General features: G+C 33.1%; 1 protein-coding gene across 1 annotated transcript in view; it reads left to right on the top strand.

Moving 5' to 3' along the window:
- The window catches only part of LOC105232776 (triple functional domain protein), a 73,181-nt gene that overhangs the window by 32,245 nt on the left and 23,798 nt on the right, over positions 1–17,138 (top strand). Inside the window, exons 9-10 of the mRNA XM_011214601.4 lie at positions 12,385–12,655; positions 12,736–12,796. Of these exons, the coding sequence (XP_011212903.2) occupies positions 12,385–12,655; positions 12,736–12,796 (332 nt within the window). The remainder of the gene's footprint in view (positions 1–12,384; positions 12,656–12,735; positions 12,797–17,138) is intronic.

Genomic DNA, 17,138 nt, shown 5'->3' with positions numbered 1-17,138 from the left:
TTCAGCTCATTTTTAGAGCGCCATTACCAAATTTACCATTTCATATTCAGAAACCCGCTTTTCGTCCCCAGTGATAATGCGTTTAATGAATTTAAGGTCCTCTGATATGTTGTCAGGCATTTCTTTTGCGGCCTTATGTAAAAAAGTGCAGCTTTCTAACAATGACACGCTTCCTACCCAAAACGTGTTGAATTGATGTTATCTCTCTCATGCCACCACCATGATTTTCAAACACCTCCTTTAACTTTTTCGATATAATCGTCATTGAATGGACAACTCACACTACTTGTGTTCGTGATAAAGAAAAGTCCCCAATTCTTTTTGGAACATTTTCCGTAGCGTAGGTTTCATTAAAATACATAAGATTTCAAGAACTCGTTGTTAAATTTTTTCATGTGTAAAAATCACCGGACAAACATAAAATAATTGGCATATTTTTTTCTTTCTTACGAACATAAAAAAGGTTGTACCAATGCGCAAAATAAAATTCGGGCCAGTCCGAGTAAAATTTGATCAGATGTAGATACATGTATAAATGTAATAATCCTGATTTTTAAGCTGAAACCCTTTCCCAAAAAATATGTCTTAAAAATTAATATTAAAAAAATTTTGCTTCTGCGAAAACTTTCTGCACACACCGTATATTTATATTCACTATGTATTTGTTTTCTTTTTCTTAAAGCATAGGAAATTTTTTAATGTTTACAAGCCAAATGATTAAAGTACTTGGCAGCCTTCTCGTCTAGCTGCCATATTGTGTATGTCTCTGCAATGTACGTGTATCTGTGTGCGGTTGCTTATATATTCAATTTATTGTAAATCCTTAATGAATATGAAAAAATGCGAAATGTTGCAAAACATATCATATCTAAGACTATTATAAGAGTAAGAGAGCCTTATTTCAATGATACCTCACCTCATTTTTGAAAATTACGTTGTTAGCTAAAAGCTTTATGCGATCTTACAAAAATCAAGCGACACAGTACAAACATACATATGTATAGTAAATATATAAACTTTTTTTGCTCCGTCATACATTCATTCATTGAAAACCTAATGCGAATTGCGAATTCTGTGAAATGAAATTGTGCTCATGTTATTTCCCATTTGGAAAGCGTCCAAGACATAAAACTTTTTATTTTTGTACGAGCCATATGTTTACATGTGCTTACCAGCATATCTTCATTGACAAATGCATATCAAGAGACATAACCACATCTGTATGTAGATAACAACGTAGAAAGTTTATAAGTAGGCGATTTCAACAGAAAATTAGCGCCTCAAGCGAACACAGCAACAAAAGATTCATTCATATACCTACAGATGGGTATGCTAATTTGCCCACATCTCTGCTAAAGCTACTTGAATATGGACGAATAAGTAGTTATACCTATACTGCTTTCACTTGAATACCCTCGGTATGTAATAAGCTACTTTTTCGGAAAACAGTGTTCAAGGCTATCACAGCCTTTATCAACTGTATGCAGTGTATGGAACTAAAGTTATGTTTAAAATCAAATTTAATACATATAAATCAGGGCTTCAGATCAAGTTTTGTTGTAAAATATGAGCTTAATTGTATAGTTTTAGGCACATTTAAGCCGAAATATTTGTATTAATCATCATCAACTTATATTATATTATATTATTATACTTTCAAGTAAGGTCTTAGGTGTAAAACTACTGAAGAACTGACAAGTTGAACATTAAAAAAAATGAAAAGGTTTTTAGCGCTACAAAAGTTTTTTTTTAATAAAACCGAAACGGTTTGTGTCATTAATGTAATTCCTGTGAAAGTACATTCATTCATGGAACTAGTACAGTGTACCCAAGTTTCGACAGTTTTCAAGCATAAATCGGCCGATACTGCTTCAATTTCGCGTTCGATAGAAGTTCATGAATCGTCGCTGAGTTGTTGGCTTAGACCATAGACTTGACGTAGCCCGACAGGAAATAGTTTAAACAAATTGCACGACCTAGGCGGCCAATTGACTGGGTCATTTCGTGAGATAACACATTCACCAAACTTGGTTTTCAATAAATCTACTATTGTGACATTCGAGGTGTGGAATGGTGACTCATGGAGTACGTGGAGATTTTACTACTATACTTACTACTTAATATTTTCAAACTCGACGAACGCTGTACACCACAATTTTATGCCACATTTCTTAACCGAAAGCATCAAAAGCCACAACGATTTTCATTTATTCTCCACATGGCTACCCCTATTGAGCACCGTGCACTTTCGAATTCTTTGTCGTTGTGATGCTCGCAAGGACGAATTGTTGGGTGTTTTCCAGCACATGCACCCATTCAAGCAAACATTGCCATCCAGTATATGCTGCACACATACATAGAAACATGGTTCACCTGAGAATATTAATGCTGCATTGGCTGCAGCTGCGTATTCTCCCATGCATTTACATATCGTCACCTGAAATGCAAAATAATGTAACAACATTTTCGGAAATTTACAGTGGCATGAATGAAACACGAAATAAAATGGAACATGAGTGAAACAAAATTTTAATATTGGTTAAAACTGGTTTATATGTGTCTGCGGTCACCTGAAAATGTTGAACATATAACATATTTTTATTTGTGTAAAAAAAAATATTTTGATATGGTAAATTTAATGTAAATATACATCTTTTGAAATGGATAGAAAAAAACCACAAAATTTATTCATTTTTAACAAATAAACGTGCCGTAATTTAATAGAGCTAGGTGTATGTATACTTTATTGGTTCACTGTATATCAACTAAAATACAAAACAACGTATCATCAAAAAAATCGATATTAAGTTTTTTACTGGTTACGATTCACAACATGATTTACTTATATATGCATAAAATTTTCGGCTTCCGCTGTCAGATATAACCAATATATAACCATTTTATAATCAAAACCCGAAATTTGTTTTAATATAAGTGGTTTCTGTTACATCGTTTTTCCTTCGCCTGCAAACTTATGAAAAGTGATGTTACGTTATTTTGCATTTTAGGTGACAATATGCAGATGTGCATATGTACAGGCACCTTCGCAGGCCTGTAAATTTTTTATACGACACATCATTACAGCCATTAACGTATCAATGCTAATATAAATGGAATACCATTACTACGCCATTACCCATACAAAACTTCTGAACGAAACTCGCTTTGGCCGTTGTTGTTGTTTTGGTTGTATAAGAGTTCTATGCAGAGACCAGTTGCTCGGGCACTCCTTTCGCTCGTAACTTTGCGCTTGTGTACACATATGTATGTATATTGCCTAGCGGTTGGCACAATCAACTGAGCAAATAGTTAGTTGAGCGTGTAAACCCCATTGGTTCCTCGCACTGACACTTCACATTTCTATGTACATACATATGTACATATGAGTATATATGTATATGTGTGAGGGTGTATATAGGTTTATCATGTATGTATGTGCGCCGATACTTAGCCGCACTTGTGCGAGTAATATTTTGCTGTCAAGCAATTTGTCGGACATGCTTAAGCTATAGACTAGGTGCTGGGTGACCCCAAGGCGGCAGGATCGGTAGAAGGTGTAGATGCACTGCTTGCAAGCTATAACCGGTACTATCAACATTCTAAACGGCTCAAATAAATCGTTGGTATATATTTTCATATATATGGTTTCTTATGGCTATGTATTTGTACATATGCGTGTGTGTGTGCTCATTTACCTTTGATTGTTGGAATTCAATTGTCTGTATTTAAGTGCTAAAGTATTGGCCATAATGGTGTGCAGAATGCATTATTTTATAGCCTTCCTGGGGAATAGTTCATAGTTCAAAGAGTACTTTGTGAAGCATGTCACATTCGAAAGGGATCTTTCGGTCGGTATCGGTTTGAATGTTGAAAACTTCAACAAAAGTATTACTTGTGTGTTTCGATGAAAGCATCTTTTAGAGGAGATAATTGCAAATATTTAATAAGTTATGTAATGATATTATACTTAGTAGAACAAATGCACTCGGGACATCGATGCTTCGAGCACCTATGCTGCTAAATTAGTCTGTAGTTTGCTTTTGTTAACTTTTTAAAGCTTTCGTAAAAAGCATTATTAATTAAATAATAATTATTATTATTAGATGAACTAATTGGTTAGAAAGATATAGGCTTCTGACATCTGTAAGTAATTTATGAAGTACCTCTCTAAAAGATGGGTATAACTTCAAGGCAGTCTTAAGAAAGATTATAGAAGAAATGCAAACTTTATTCAAAGAAATTAAAACGTCAAAACAATTATTCAAATATTATTATCGATGTAAGAGTCTTACTGTACAAAATATGTTTGAGCGTTGCCAGCTATTAGAAGTTTTTTCTTTAATATATAATAAATAAAACATTACAAAATGAGCATCAAAGAAAATAATTCAAAAAACACTGTATCGGAGATACTATATATTTACAGTAGTATTGCCACCAAAAATTGTGGAAATATATTCAATTAAATGCATTCACTATTTCTAAATTTGTCTTATTTAAAGGGTATTTTATTAAGAATTCCATAAATTTTTGTTTGAATCCTTTCGGTCTATAATTAATTTCGATATTTCAGCGCGTGTGAGTCCGTTTCTGTTTAAATTAGTTTTATTTTTACAAAAGAAGTATTATAGAAGTGAATTATTAATATAGAAGAATGCAGAAAATGAATGAAAGACTAGCCAAATTTTGGTTTTGGCAAAATGACGGATATCTAAATACGCTCGTATCTCTGAAACTAATTGCCGATATGCGTATATGCATATGTACATTCGATATTGTGCAAATAAAAAAATATATGTTTTTAAATTCACGAGTGGATATAACTCCTTAAGCGCAGTGTACCTAATTTAGCGTTTAATCATATGCCTAATTCGACTGTTATTGCATTCAAGCCGAAAAGTTGCTGAATTTTACGATTTTAAAGGATGTATAAAATTTATATTCAGCCAATCGCTTCACAACTTATTTCATTATTGGAAATTATGTTATAATAATTACATTTTTTTAATTTGATTTTCAAAACATCGAAGTGCTTGACATTTCAAAGGTCACGCTTCATTTCATTATTGCGGACGCGCGCATCTTCAGCGCTCCTTCACTGGCACGCTCACATCAACGTGTTAATATCGTAAATTGATGATTTAACACCTGCTGGCAGCACATCCAACAGCACATCCACTCACACGCCCATGAAATAATCGAAATATATATAAATATGTATGTATATCTTTGTACGGATGTGTATTTGATGCATATTTACCAACTACCTTATGTACAACTGTGTTCAAATATGTGTGCGTGAATGTAAATTTGCACAATGCATTTCGTTTGTTTGCTATTGATTTGTGTTAATGTGTGTGTGCATGTGTGAGTGAAAGCTTGTTAGTACACTTTTTTTATTATGACATGTTATAGTTAATTTCTCGGAAAGCACAACAAACATACACATACATACACTCATACATGCATATGTATGTATACATTTGTTTATGTGCTTTTCGAAGCATATGTACACATATAAATTCTCATTAGTTTTGTTTCCTGTGAAACACTCGTTGTTCGCTTGGCACAAAAGCTCTAATGGTCACACACAGACATACAAATAAGTATACAAACGTGTGTATATAAGTTGATTGATTGCATGCTAAGCGTTGTGACTTTCGAAAGTTTAATGTTTGCCTCATGTACCTGTAACCTCAAAGGAGCCGAGCCACAAAGCTCATCAACACACACAGTCTTGTGTACAGGATATTCGTACAGGTGGGAGCTTCAATACAACACGTTTGTTTACAAGTGCATGTATGCATGGGTATGTGTTGTGAAAATTGAAATTGTTACGATGTTTAGTTTGGAGTGTAATACAATATAAGCAAACAAGTGTACTTATATGAAAATACATATTTATGCATATACATATATGGTAACGAATTCTGCGAATTAGGCAGAATTGAGCAGGTGAGTACTTGGTGCAGCATTGTGCAACAAAAAATCAATTTAAAAAAGTTTAAACAAAAAATAGTGAAATTTTTCAATCATTGTATAATTATTTGAGAAAATTGTAAAAGTGAGGCTTTGTTTACTATTGCAGAATTAACCACTTGAGCTTCTTCGATATGTCAATGAGTTGATGTCTCTGAAATGTCACATATATTTCATATTTCCTTTTGAATATTATTTCAGTTAATGATTTCTATCAACTCATTTCTAGTGAATTTTTTTTCGATTGTGGATAACTTATATATTAATACTTAATATACTTGATATATTTAATTTAATCTTTAAAGCTCTTCCTATTGGATATAATAATTACTTATAATATTATTTTAAACTTTAAACTCACATGTAAGAAATGGAAATGAATAATTTTATAGATCAGTTAAAGCAGTCAACTCTTTGATTAGTTAACATAACCTTAATATATGTGATTATTATTCATATAATAAAATAAAAACGGCGTTAACTTCTGCTGCTCCGAAGCTATAATTCCCTAAGCAAGTGCATTTTGATAGTATAAAGATGTAAGCAAATTTCTTTTTCTTGATTTTGATCATTCAGTTTCATTGGCAGATATATGCTACAGTAGTGCGATCTGAACAATTTCTTCGACGGTTTTACCGTTGCCCTGAAGAATAGTTCTTAACAAATTTCGTGAAGATCTATTGTCCATTAAAGAACTTGATTTTAATCAGTCAGTTTGTGTGATAGCCATATGTCATAGTGATCCAAAAGGTGTTTGCAACGTTCACGTTTATTTATACGAGGTGTGTTCAAAAAGTATTGCGAATTTTGTGTTTTTTTCAAAAATTATTTATTTATTCATGAATATCTATTTTGTTCCCTTCAAAGTAATCCCCATGAGATATTACACACTTGTGCCAACGGTTTTTCCAATCTTCGAAGCACTTCAAAAAATCATTTTTTTTATCTTCCTCAGCTCCTCCTTCTTTGAACACACCGTGTACATAGACATATATACTTTATAATGTTAAAAAATTTCGTCGCAAACTTATTTAACCTTATTTAGGGCATAAAAATTCGTAAAATATTAATAATGAATTATATTAAATATTTTAATAAACTGAAGTAATTCTTGAGAGCACCAAGCGACCCGTTTTTGTGATTTTTTGCCAAAGTTGTTCCAGTTTTGTTGAGAATTTGTAAAATATTTTAATTTACTTTCCCAACTTCGTAAACGACCACTTTGCTGATCTTTATATATATAAATCTTCTGACCGTGTGTTTGCATTTGAACTGCTCCTAAACGGATGGACCGATTTTGATGAAATTTTGTGTGTATGTTCAAGGAGATTCGAGAATGGTTTAGATTTACAATTTGGTCCACTGGAAAATGTTTTTTAAATTATTTTTTCATTTTTAATCAATTGTTAATTTTGGAATGTTTTACATTGGATCCGATAGATTGCGCTACCATCGCAGTATCCAATATTCAAACCTTAAATTGGCGTAAACGTGCAATAAACAAAGCGATGCCAAAGTAAAAGACGACATCTGTAGACAAGTTTTCACATTGTGAACAGAGTTGTTCGTTCTTAAGTAATAAATTGGGTGATTCGATACATCTATGGGTAGCTATAACATTTTTTTCATACCTGCTAACTATTGCAGGGGGTATCTTGACAGGCAATTTAAAATTGCAAAAGATCTGGCATAAAAAAATAGCGGCATAACTGAACTGTTGATAAAAAGGTCTATTAAAATTTAAGATATACAGAAATCTTTTCGAAGCATTGCACAGAGCAATGCAATATTAAAACTGGCTCATTTATCATTCGATGAATAATATACCACGTGCATCCCAAAGACTGATGCCATAACCTTGCCAGCCGATTTTTTTTTGTCTTTCCACGCTTGAGAACCGTTTCTTAATGTGCAGTCCACTAGGCTGACAATCGATTGGACACGATTGATTTTAATAATGCACAGCCCAAATTCAATAGTATTTTTACCCCAAAAACCAATTCTTTCTTAACGCACGAAATGCTTTTTGATTCATTTTTTTGTAAACCAACACAAGTTGCTTCACCAAAACTGCATTTATTCCTTAACTAATCCTTATAATCTAACTAATAGAAATCATATAGATGGTATTAGTAGTACTACCTATGTATCAGTCACAGTAAAGCGTGCGTGGGTTCTCTAGTATTTACATATGGATTTAATAATAAACATACACACATTTACATATGTGCCCATGAGTAAGTATTCAATTTGTAAATCTGCTGAAAATTAATTGTTTACAGGTATGTACACAATGTCGGTTTAATTGCGCTTAAAAGGCTTATCATGCGGGCACGCATATATATACATATGTTCTTTGTTAATTTATTGAACATGAAATATTATACTGCCAACCCACTAATTATAAGGGCATAAATGTGTCGTTAATAAAATTTGGCAGCAGGAAAATATTTACACAAATTATTTAAGGCAAATAGGCCTTGTTTTAACAAATTCTCGCTGAATTAATGTTTTGTTAGGCAAAATGTCCATGTTTATGAAAATGTAAACCAACGTAAAAAATTTATGGCGGATTGAAATAATTAATAATCGTATTTTCAGATAAATTAGCACTGGAGTTGTTTAAAACTCATCTTTTTTCAGTAACCGCTAAGGGTGGGTTGCGCCTAAATGTATGCTATTTCATATACTTTTTTAAAAATAACAATATATATCCTTTGTCTGTTTAATTAAATTCTGTTAATGTTTTATAAATACAAAACTACACAAAGCAGAATCCCAGTTTAAGCATTTACGCAAGCATACAAACATTTTTAAATATTTTCATTGTATTACAGAAATTTTACAAAGATAAGTTTATAAATGTGCATGCTAAAACTTAAAACTGAGTCGTTGGAAACCTAGTCATGTACGACAGGTCGTATGAGTGATTTTTAGCATCTGTACTCACTACTCAAGTGTTTACCCACTACCATCCCCCGCTTTTTTTTAGTAATTCACTCATTATCACTTTATTAACAAAAAATGCAAGTGCTGTTTATGTTTAAATATATCTTTCAATCTGATTTATTTTGCTGGCAATTATTCATGATTCGTGGATATAGTCAAGAAAGCACTGCCGGCCTGTTTTAAAAAGTACCTTGTTTGTATAAACTCAAAAACTTGTAATGGTTGATCCAATATCTTGCTACATAACGGTTTAAATACTTAAATAATATTTTTTATATACATATTTAAAAGCTCAAATGTGACACTGTAACACTTTCCAGTTTATCTGCGACAGGGCGTATGAGTGACTTATTTTCATAATCGCTCGATTAAAATATAGCATGCGATATAATAAAAATGTCATGAAGTATAAAAGTCAATCTTGAACTATTTCATATTAGTTTATGAAAAAATTACTTTTTTTTTTTGCAAAATTTCAATTATATCCTATCTGAAGTTTGGCGCGTAAACCTAATAGCGTTAATTTCATATATCTGTTTTTACTAAATATTTTGGAAATAAATATTCTACGAAAATATAGCAATTAGCGCTAACTGACAAATCATTATAGAACTTTTTTCTATAATTTTCATCACGAATTTGATGCTCTAGCTCGCTAGGACCAATAATCAGCTGGCGGTTTGACAAACTCTCGAATTTCCGTGAAATGTTCATCAGCTCATTGTGAAAAGGGTTTTACTCAACCAATTACCTATTGCCCTAATTTGGGGAAAATCTTCCTGTCAGACTTGGTGTTATGAAATAAACCAACACCTGCCTTACAGTGACCGTTATTCGTATGACATTTGCGATAAAAATGTATAAGGAAAACTTTTATATTACAATACTATGAACGGATTAGAACAAATATTAAGGTACGGTTATACCTAAATTCTGCGGTGTACAACGGTAAATCAGTGTTTTCAAACCTGCCACACCGCGCATCTCTATAATTTATTCCAATCTATGCAAACCATATTTATATTGCCTTTACGGACAGCCAATTTTAATCAATAAACATCCTCGTCTATTCATTCTTACCAATTATAGTCGATTTACAGCTACAAGGGTACACGGCACTAGCACACAGAACTAGAAGCAGCACTCGCTAACCACTCATTGATACGGATTTCTTCAGCGAAACGTACATATGTACATATTTATACAGTATATGTATATTTAACTCATGAATAATTAATTTCAACAATGTATCACAATAAAGCTTTAGCAACGTCTGAATAAATAGCTGAGTGGGTGGGCTTGTTAGCAGCAGCCATTGTATGTGTGTATTTGTGTATGTGTGCTCACATTTATTCTTATGACAATACAGTTCATCCCAATGGTATAACTGTATGTGTGTGCATTATGCTGGAAATAGCAAGATGAAAAGCTTGTTTGATGAAGTGAAAATGATACGCTACCTCATCACTTACACATATACACATTACATAGTTGGAATTTATAACTTATAGGATAATGCAGCGTTGAGATTATGCACTGCTTTTGTTGTTGCAAAAATATGATACGCTTTCAAAGACCTATAAAGGTTTCACTGTTTGATATTTTTGACGAGTTCTTGAACTGTGAAATAATTACCATGAAATATTTAAGTCACTTATTGTGGCTTTATTTAATAAAAGCTTAAATGGATTGCGAATTAATTCCAAAATACTATCAGCAATCTATTGTACCAGAAATTATCCTAAAATTATTATTTTTTACAATATAGTATACAACTTTGCTTCCGCCGTTTTCCAATAGATATCTCTAGAGTCAAGCGCTGGTCGATTAAATCGTTTTATATCGACCTTGGACATTAACCCAACAAAATATTTGTAGAGATCTGTTTGCATCCCAAACTTAGTCTCAACTGAAAATGTCACTTTTTGAGCCGAATTGTCGACATTTGCGGGAAATTTTGCTTTTCTTTTCTAATTCCAAGAAAAGTGCGGCTGAGGATCCGCCCACGCTTTACTGAAGCTGACACATACATAGATAATACTATTACTCTACTACTACCATCTATATGATGTCTATTAGGTATTAAAAAAATATAGAATTTTTGTAAAGCAACTTGTGTTAGTTTACAAAAAAATGGATCATAAAGCATTCCGTGTGTTACTTAAGCATTGCTTTTTGAGGGAATAAGGGAAAACACTTTTGGACCGTTTTTATACAATAAAGCCATAAATTTACAAAAAAACGGCGGAAGCAAAGTTGTAGACCTAATATTAACTATAAAATTGTACATTTAGCAAATTGTTATCAAAGTATCAAACGGAAGAATTGATTTGTTCTTATTTTATTAATTGACAAAACCGAACTGTTTATAAAAGGTGAATAAATTACAAACTATTCTTGTTCAGTGCTTTCGTTTTTTGTTGAAATAAACAAAGAAAGATTCATTTATGAATTTTTTATTATCAATATATTTGATTATTCTACAATAGTATAATGAAATAATTTACAGTGTATTCGGAATTGACTAATGCGACAAAATAGATTAAAAAGGAATTTAATATTTTAATAGATATATTTTTTCGCCGTTTTCAAGCGCTAACATAATTTTTTACCATTAAATTTTTAGTGAAAAATTATTTATAAAATGTTTAAGGGCTTAATCACAACACCTAAACTATTTCCCCGATCATTTTGAAATTTTCGGATCATATTTTTCACATATATTTTTGTATTCAATATCCATGCAAATTCGAATTTTTGAAGAACAGGAAAAATAAAAATTAGCCACATTTTGGCGTTAAGATCAAAACGTATTAAACGTGAAAATAGATAAAAAAAAACATATATTTAATCAAATATTTTTTGCAAAAAGTGTGAGTATTACTGTAATCGAAATTTCTAAAACTAAGTAATTCATAGAAGAAATTATTTGCATTCGTTTGCCAATATTAAAAAATTGCATTTGAACAACCCTTCTCCAAATAATCTTCAGCTAAACTCATCTCTAGTAAGAATTTATAAAAGAATTATTATCTGAACTCTTTCAAAAATATGTCGACTTATATCCCTATGTCACACTCTTACTTTTCCCTTACCAATTTTTCGCAACACTGGAATCCCGAACTTCTGCTCCAGCCTTTCTGCTTGACAACTAGAGTGTAGTCATTCGTTTACCTTACCAGTCCTTACCTATTCATGTCTCTGTTTATTTAATATGCTTCATTGCCGACTTGATATGCCTTGGCTAGAATGTTTGCCACTTCCCTCGTGCCTGTGGTCCGCTACAAGCCATGTTAACTAGCCATGTAGGTACAATGTGCCAACATTTATTGATTCTTTTTTGCCAAGCTGTTGCCATTGCCGCCATTCATTGTAGTCTGTCTTCTTCATTTTTTTATATTCAATTAAGTTATCCTTTTTCATGTTTCTTATTTTTGTTTTTGTTGCTTTTTTCAGATTGGCAGCCACGAGGGTACTTGGGTGGTCGCCGATTACATTGCAACGCCCGGCTCCAACGAGTTGAGTGTGTCCAAAGGGCAACAGGTTGAGGTGGTGGAAGCACCCTCAGCCGCCGAGCCAGATTTTTGTTTAGTGCGCCTAAATCCACAAAGTGACGATGCAGCCGTACAGGAAGGACTGGTGCCCGTTTCAATACTTAAACCATCGCCAAGCGCACAGAAGAACAGTTCAGCGCGGAAGGAAACAAACGATGTCATGCAGGAACAAAGTGAGCGCCTGACTTTTATACAATTAAGAAAATTCTTTAAAATATTAATTTCTTAAATGTTTGTTCTGCTATTCTTTAAGGTAATAATCGCGGCAAACCGGACCCCTTGACTTCATCGACCAAACGACGCGGGTTTAGCGGGTGAGTTGTCTTTTCCTTACATGTGTTTCATAGTGTCTCACAAAAAGTTCAAGATGATTTGTAATTTGAGAAGAAGAACAACGGTGAAAAGGATAAAAGTTGAAAGTGAGATGTGTTAAAGTTGCAACTGAAATTTAATGAAAGTTTCGCAAAGAGACAAATGCGCGCACAATTTCGCCTTAAAAGAAGAAAGTTATGCTCAAGTGTTGTAAGGACTTACATAATAATGCTGAATAAGCAGCATAAAAGTTTGAAGAGGATAGGAAACCGAGAAAAGTTAAATAGTCTGCAGTAATTTTATTTATTGCAATTTATTAATTGTTCTTATGGATTAAAATTGATTCAAAACTATACAAGTCATATCCAAAAGAAGGAAAAACGTTAACTTCGGGTGTACGGAAGCTATAATACCCTTTACGGGGACATTTCTTATAAGAAGTATATGAAGAGCAAAAATGGATCTGAAAACGTAACCGACCAATAGGGTGTACATCCCGCGGAAAAAAAATTGCTAATACGTATATCAACCTTCAGGCTCAATTTAGATTACTTAATAACGAAAAAAATGTTATATAGATTTTGAACAGCCAGTTTGAATAGCTACACTATGTTAGAGTGATCCGATATGTGCAAAATTTATTTGGAGATTGTAGCGTCTTTAGAAGATCTATAATATGTATTTTTTGTTATCGCTTGTTTTTACAGGCAATATCGAATCCTCAAGTTTATGAGAACACTAAAAGCAATGTCTCAGCAATAGGAAAAAGACTTTCATCTTCATGTTCAACTCGAAATGAAGGTATTTTTTTTAAGAAAAACTGGGAAACAAACGAATGCAAATTTTAAGATAAACTAAATATTTTGTTTTCAGTAAAGTGTCTGAATATTACATCGAGGATAATTCCTCTCGGCCCCGGAATACTCATAGAGCTCTGCAACAATTTTTTATGATTTTTTTCTCCAACTACATTGATTTTCGGGCTCCGTCATCAATAAACTTGTTTGTGGACTCCCTAAATATTTATGCAAAATTTATAATTTTTTGTAACAAGTTGAAGCTGACTGCAATTAAAACTTTAAAAGTTTACGCAAATGGCATAATAACTCCTAAAACAACAAAAGAGACAAAATTTCACCACAAACGTGTGTCTGTTTCCTACAGAGCGATTCCTTATCACAACGAAGCTTATTCAACGGCCTTGACGTCATAAGCAATGCTGAAGGCCTTCTTTGAAAAACATGCAATGAATTATCATCAGTGTAACTTGCAGGCCTTTTTTCCGGGTAGTTCGTAGAAAATGACAACATGGGTTTTTATCCTTGATTAGTAACTGATTAAAGGTCATTCCGAACGAATAATAACCATTTAAGTAAACCATATTTCATGGTTATAAACATACATACATATGTTCATATTCAAATTGTTTAATGTCCGGAATATGCTAATTTACAAAATTTCAATAATAAAAAACAAAAGTATCACAGTCCAAACTTTTGCATGTCTACATTTTTGTATGTAATCGTTTTTATACATCTTTTTCGTTGTATTATATACCTCACGTTTTCGTATATACCGATACGTAATGTATATGTATGTATATATTATATTCATATATTTTTATCGTCTTATCAATTTCGAATTGTCGTCATAATCCACCTGAATTCTTATCGTGTTTACTCTTTCGTTTTCTTTATTTCATTTTTCAATGTAACACTTTTCTAGCACAAAGTAACTTCAAGGAAGGCACCAAATACTGGATTCATATTTTTTAGGCTACAAAAGGGCTTGAATGCAGTATTAACATTTTGTAATCATTTTCGTTCCACACGAACATATTCTCTTTTTCATCAACTTTGTCTGAATAGTGTAATAAATATAATAGAGTTGTGTGTTTAGTATAAACGAGTTATTGTGAAGATTATGACATTTCGTTGAAGTTCTTTTTTATCGCGAATGAAAACCAAATATTACTTTCACATATGTATATATTTTTGAGGTCAAGGGGAATCACCAACCCTTCAATCAATTCTTATACACTAGCTTCAATTTCAGGCACCAAATAGTCGGTTATCGCGGTAACGGTCCCCATTGACGTTCTCACCGGCATCATTTTTGAAGAAATATCGGCCGATGATTCCACCGGCCCACAAACCACACTAAACTGTTGTTCTTTTCTGGATTCAGGTCTTGAATATCTTCAGGTTGGTCTTCATCCCAAATGGGAAATTTTACTTGTTTACATAGCCATGAGCCAGAAATGGGCCTCATCGCTGAACAAAATTTGGTCCGTAAACGTCGGATCTTCTTGGATCAGTCATAAGTTTTTCCATAATGCCAAACAATAGTGAACAAAAATAACATGACAGCTTGACACGACAAACGCGTGATCTGTCAAAAAAATCTATTGAAAAAGTACCTCTACTTATATCACCCATTATATATATATATACTATATTTATATATATTATTTTTTTTAAGAAATCGTAAGACCTCAAGGTCCTAAACTTAAATAATTTTGTGGATGAAATGATTGCTGTTTGGTTGAGTTCTTCTACTGAAGAAGTTTGCATAACAATCGTACGTGCTTTAATTCAAAACACGTCAATACAGACATTCCCCATTTCTAATATTTATATTTCAAATTTATTTCGCCAATTATCATAGAATCGGATTCATTGGAAATTCGTAGTTTTCTTTAAAAATTGTTATTAACATACCACAAGTAATTCCCAGAAAAATTTAGTACCTCTTATATTATTATGAGACGTAATAATAATTAACAAAGGGTGATCAATATTTATACTCTTGCAGCATGTAATAACTGTTGAACGTATCATCTAAAACTTAGCGAGATATATATATATGTATATCAAGATGACGATACGAGTTGAAATCTGAGTGAATGTTTGTCTGTCCATGTGTCCGTCTGTATCTCAAAGTAAAAGTTGAGATATCTTAATGAAATTTTGTATGCGCGTTTCTTGGCAAAAAGAAAATTACGAGTACGTAGATGAGCGCAATCGGACCACAAAACGCCATTAACCGAAAACCTAAAAAGTGCCATAACTATTGCACTAAATTGAGATATAGAACTGTAATTTGGCACAAAGGTTTGCAGTAGTAAGGGGCACCCTTGGACCAAATTTTTTTTTAAGTGGGCGTGGCCCCGCTCTCTAATAGGTTTAATGTACATTAATTACTTTTGCGTGTTTCATATAATTTTTTCTCTTATGATTTAATTTGGATAACTCATGGTTTTTATCAATGAAGCTAATTCTGTATGGAGTTGGGCCATTTGTTTTGAATTAACTGCCCAAAGTTAATTATTAAATTTATTTATTTCAGCATAATACGAGGGCTGCTATATATATTTCTGGCCTAATAATGAAAATAGGAATATTTGTCAACGAAAATGGTTTTGTTGTTTTTCAAAATATTCTCCATCAAGATTTATACACTTTTGCATGCGCTCAAACCAATTTTCGAAGCACTTTTTCCACTCCGATTGAGACACCTCCAAAAGTTTTTGAATGCTTCAACAGCATCTTCTGGCGACGAAAATCGTTGACCACGCATTATTTCTCCGAAGACTTCAGGCAAAGAAATGGTGGTGTACCACTCAGAATTGACCGTCCTCGAACAGTCGCCACATGACCAGTTTTGCCGAAGAAACAGGCGACCATTTGCTTCGAAGTGCTTCTTCCACGAACAACTTTCGTTGGACTTGTCTCGTCTTGGAAGACCCACACGGTCGATTGCTGTTTTGTTTCGGGCTCATACGCATAGATCCATGATTCGTCACCTGTGACGATCTTATAAACGTCTTTTGAAGCACCGCGATCGTATTTTTTCAGCATTTCCTTACACCAATCCACACGAGCCTTTTTTGAGCGATTGTCAAATTGTGCGGGATCAAACGAGAACAAACCTTTTTTACGGCCAGGTGTTCATGCAATATCGAATGTATGGTGGTGGGAGAAATGCATAGACCTGCCTCTATCTGAAGGTATGTTACATGACGGTCTTGCATTATCAGTTCACGTACGGCATCGATGTTTTCTGGCACAACGGCTGCTTTTGGACGACCTTCACGGAATTCGTCCTTGAGCGAGCGTCGGCCACGATTGAATTCGTTTTACCAGTTTTTACAGTGCTATAGGATGGTGCTTCATAGCTATACAAAGATTTTAGTTCATCGATGCACTCTTGTCGTGATAATCCACGTCGAAAGTTGTGAAAAATGATCGCACGAAAATGTTCACGAGTTAATTCCATTTTTTTTGCCGAGATGAATTTTTTAAATTCCCTGTAAATAAAACAATTCACGATTAAATGACAAAA

Source organism: Bactrocera dorsalis, chromosome 5 (genome assembly GCF_023373825.1).
Source record: "Bactrocera dorsalis isolate Fly_Bdor chromosome 5, ASM2337382v1, whole genome shotgun sequence".
Lineage (NCBI taxonomy): Eukaryota > Metazoa > Arthropoda > Insecta > Diptera > Tephritidae > Bactrocera > Bactrocera dorsalis.
Note: the sequence above shows the minus strand (reverse complement) of the source record. Positions and strands in the feature narration are given on the sequence as shown.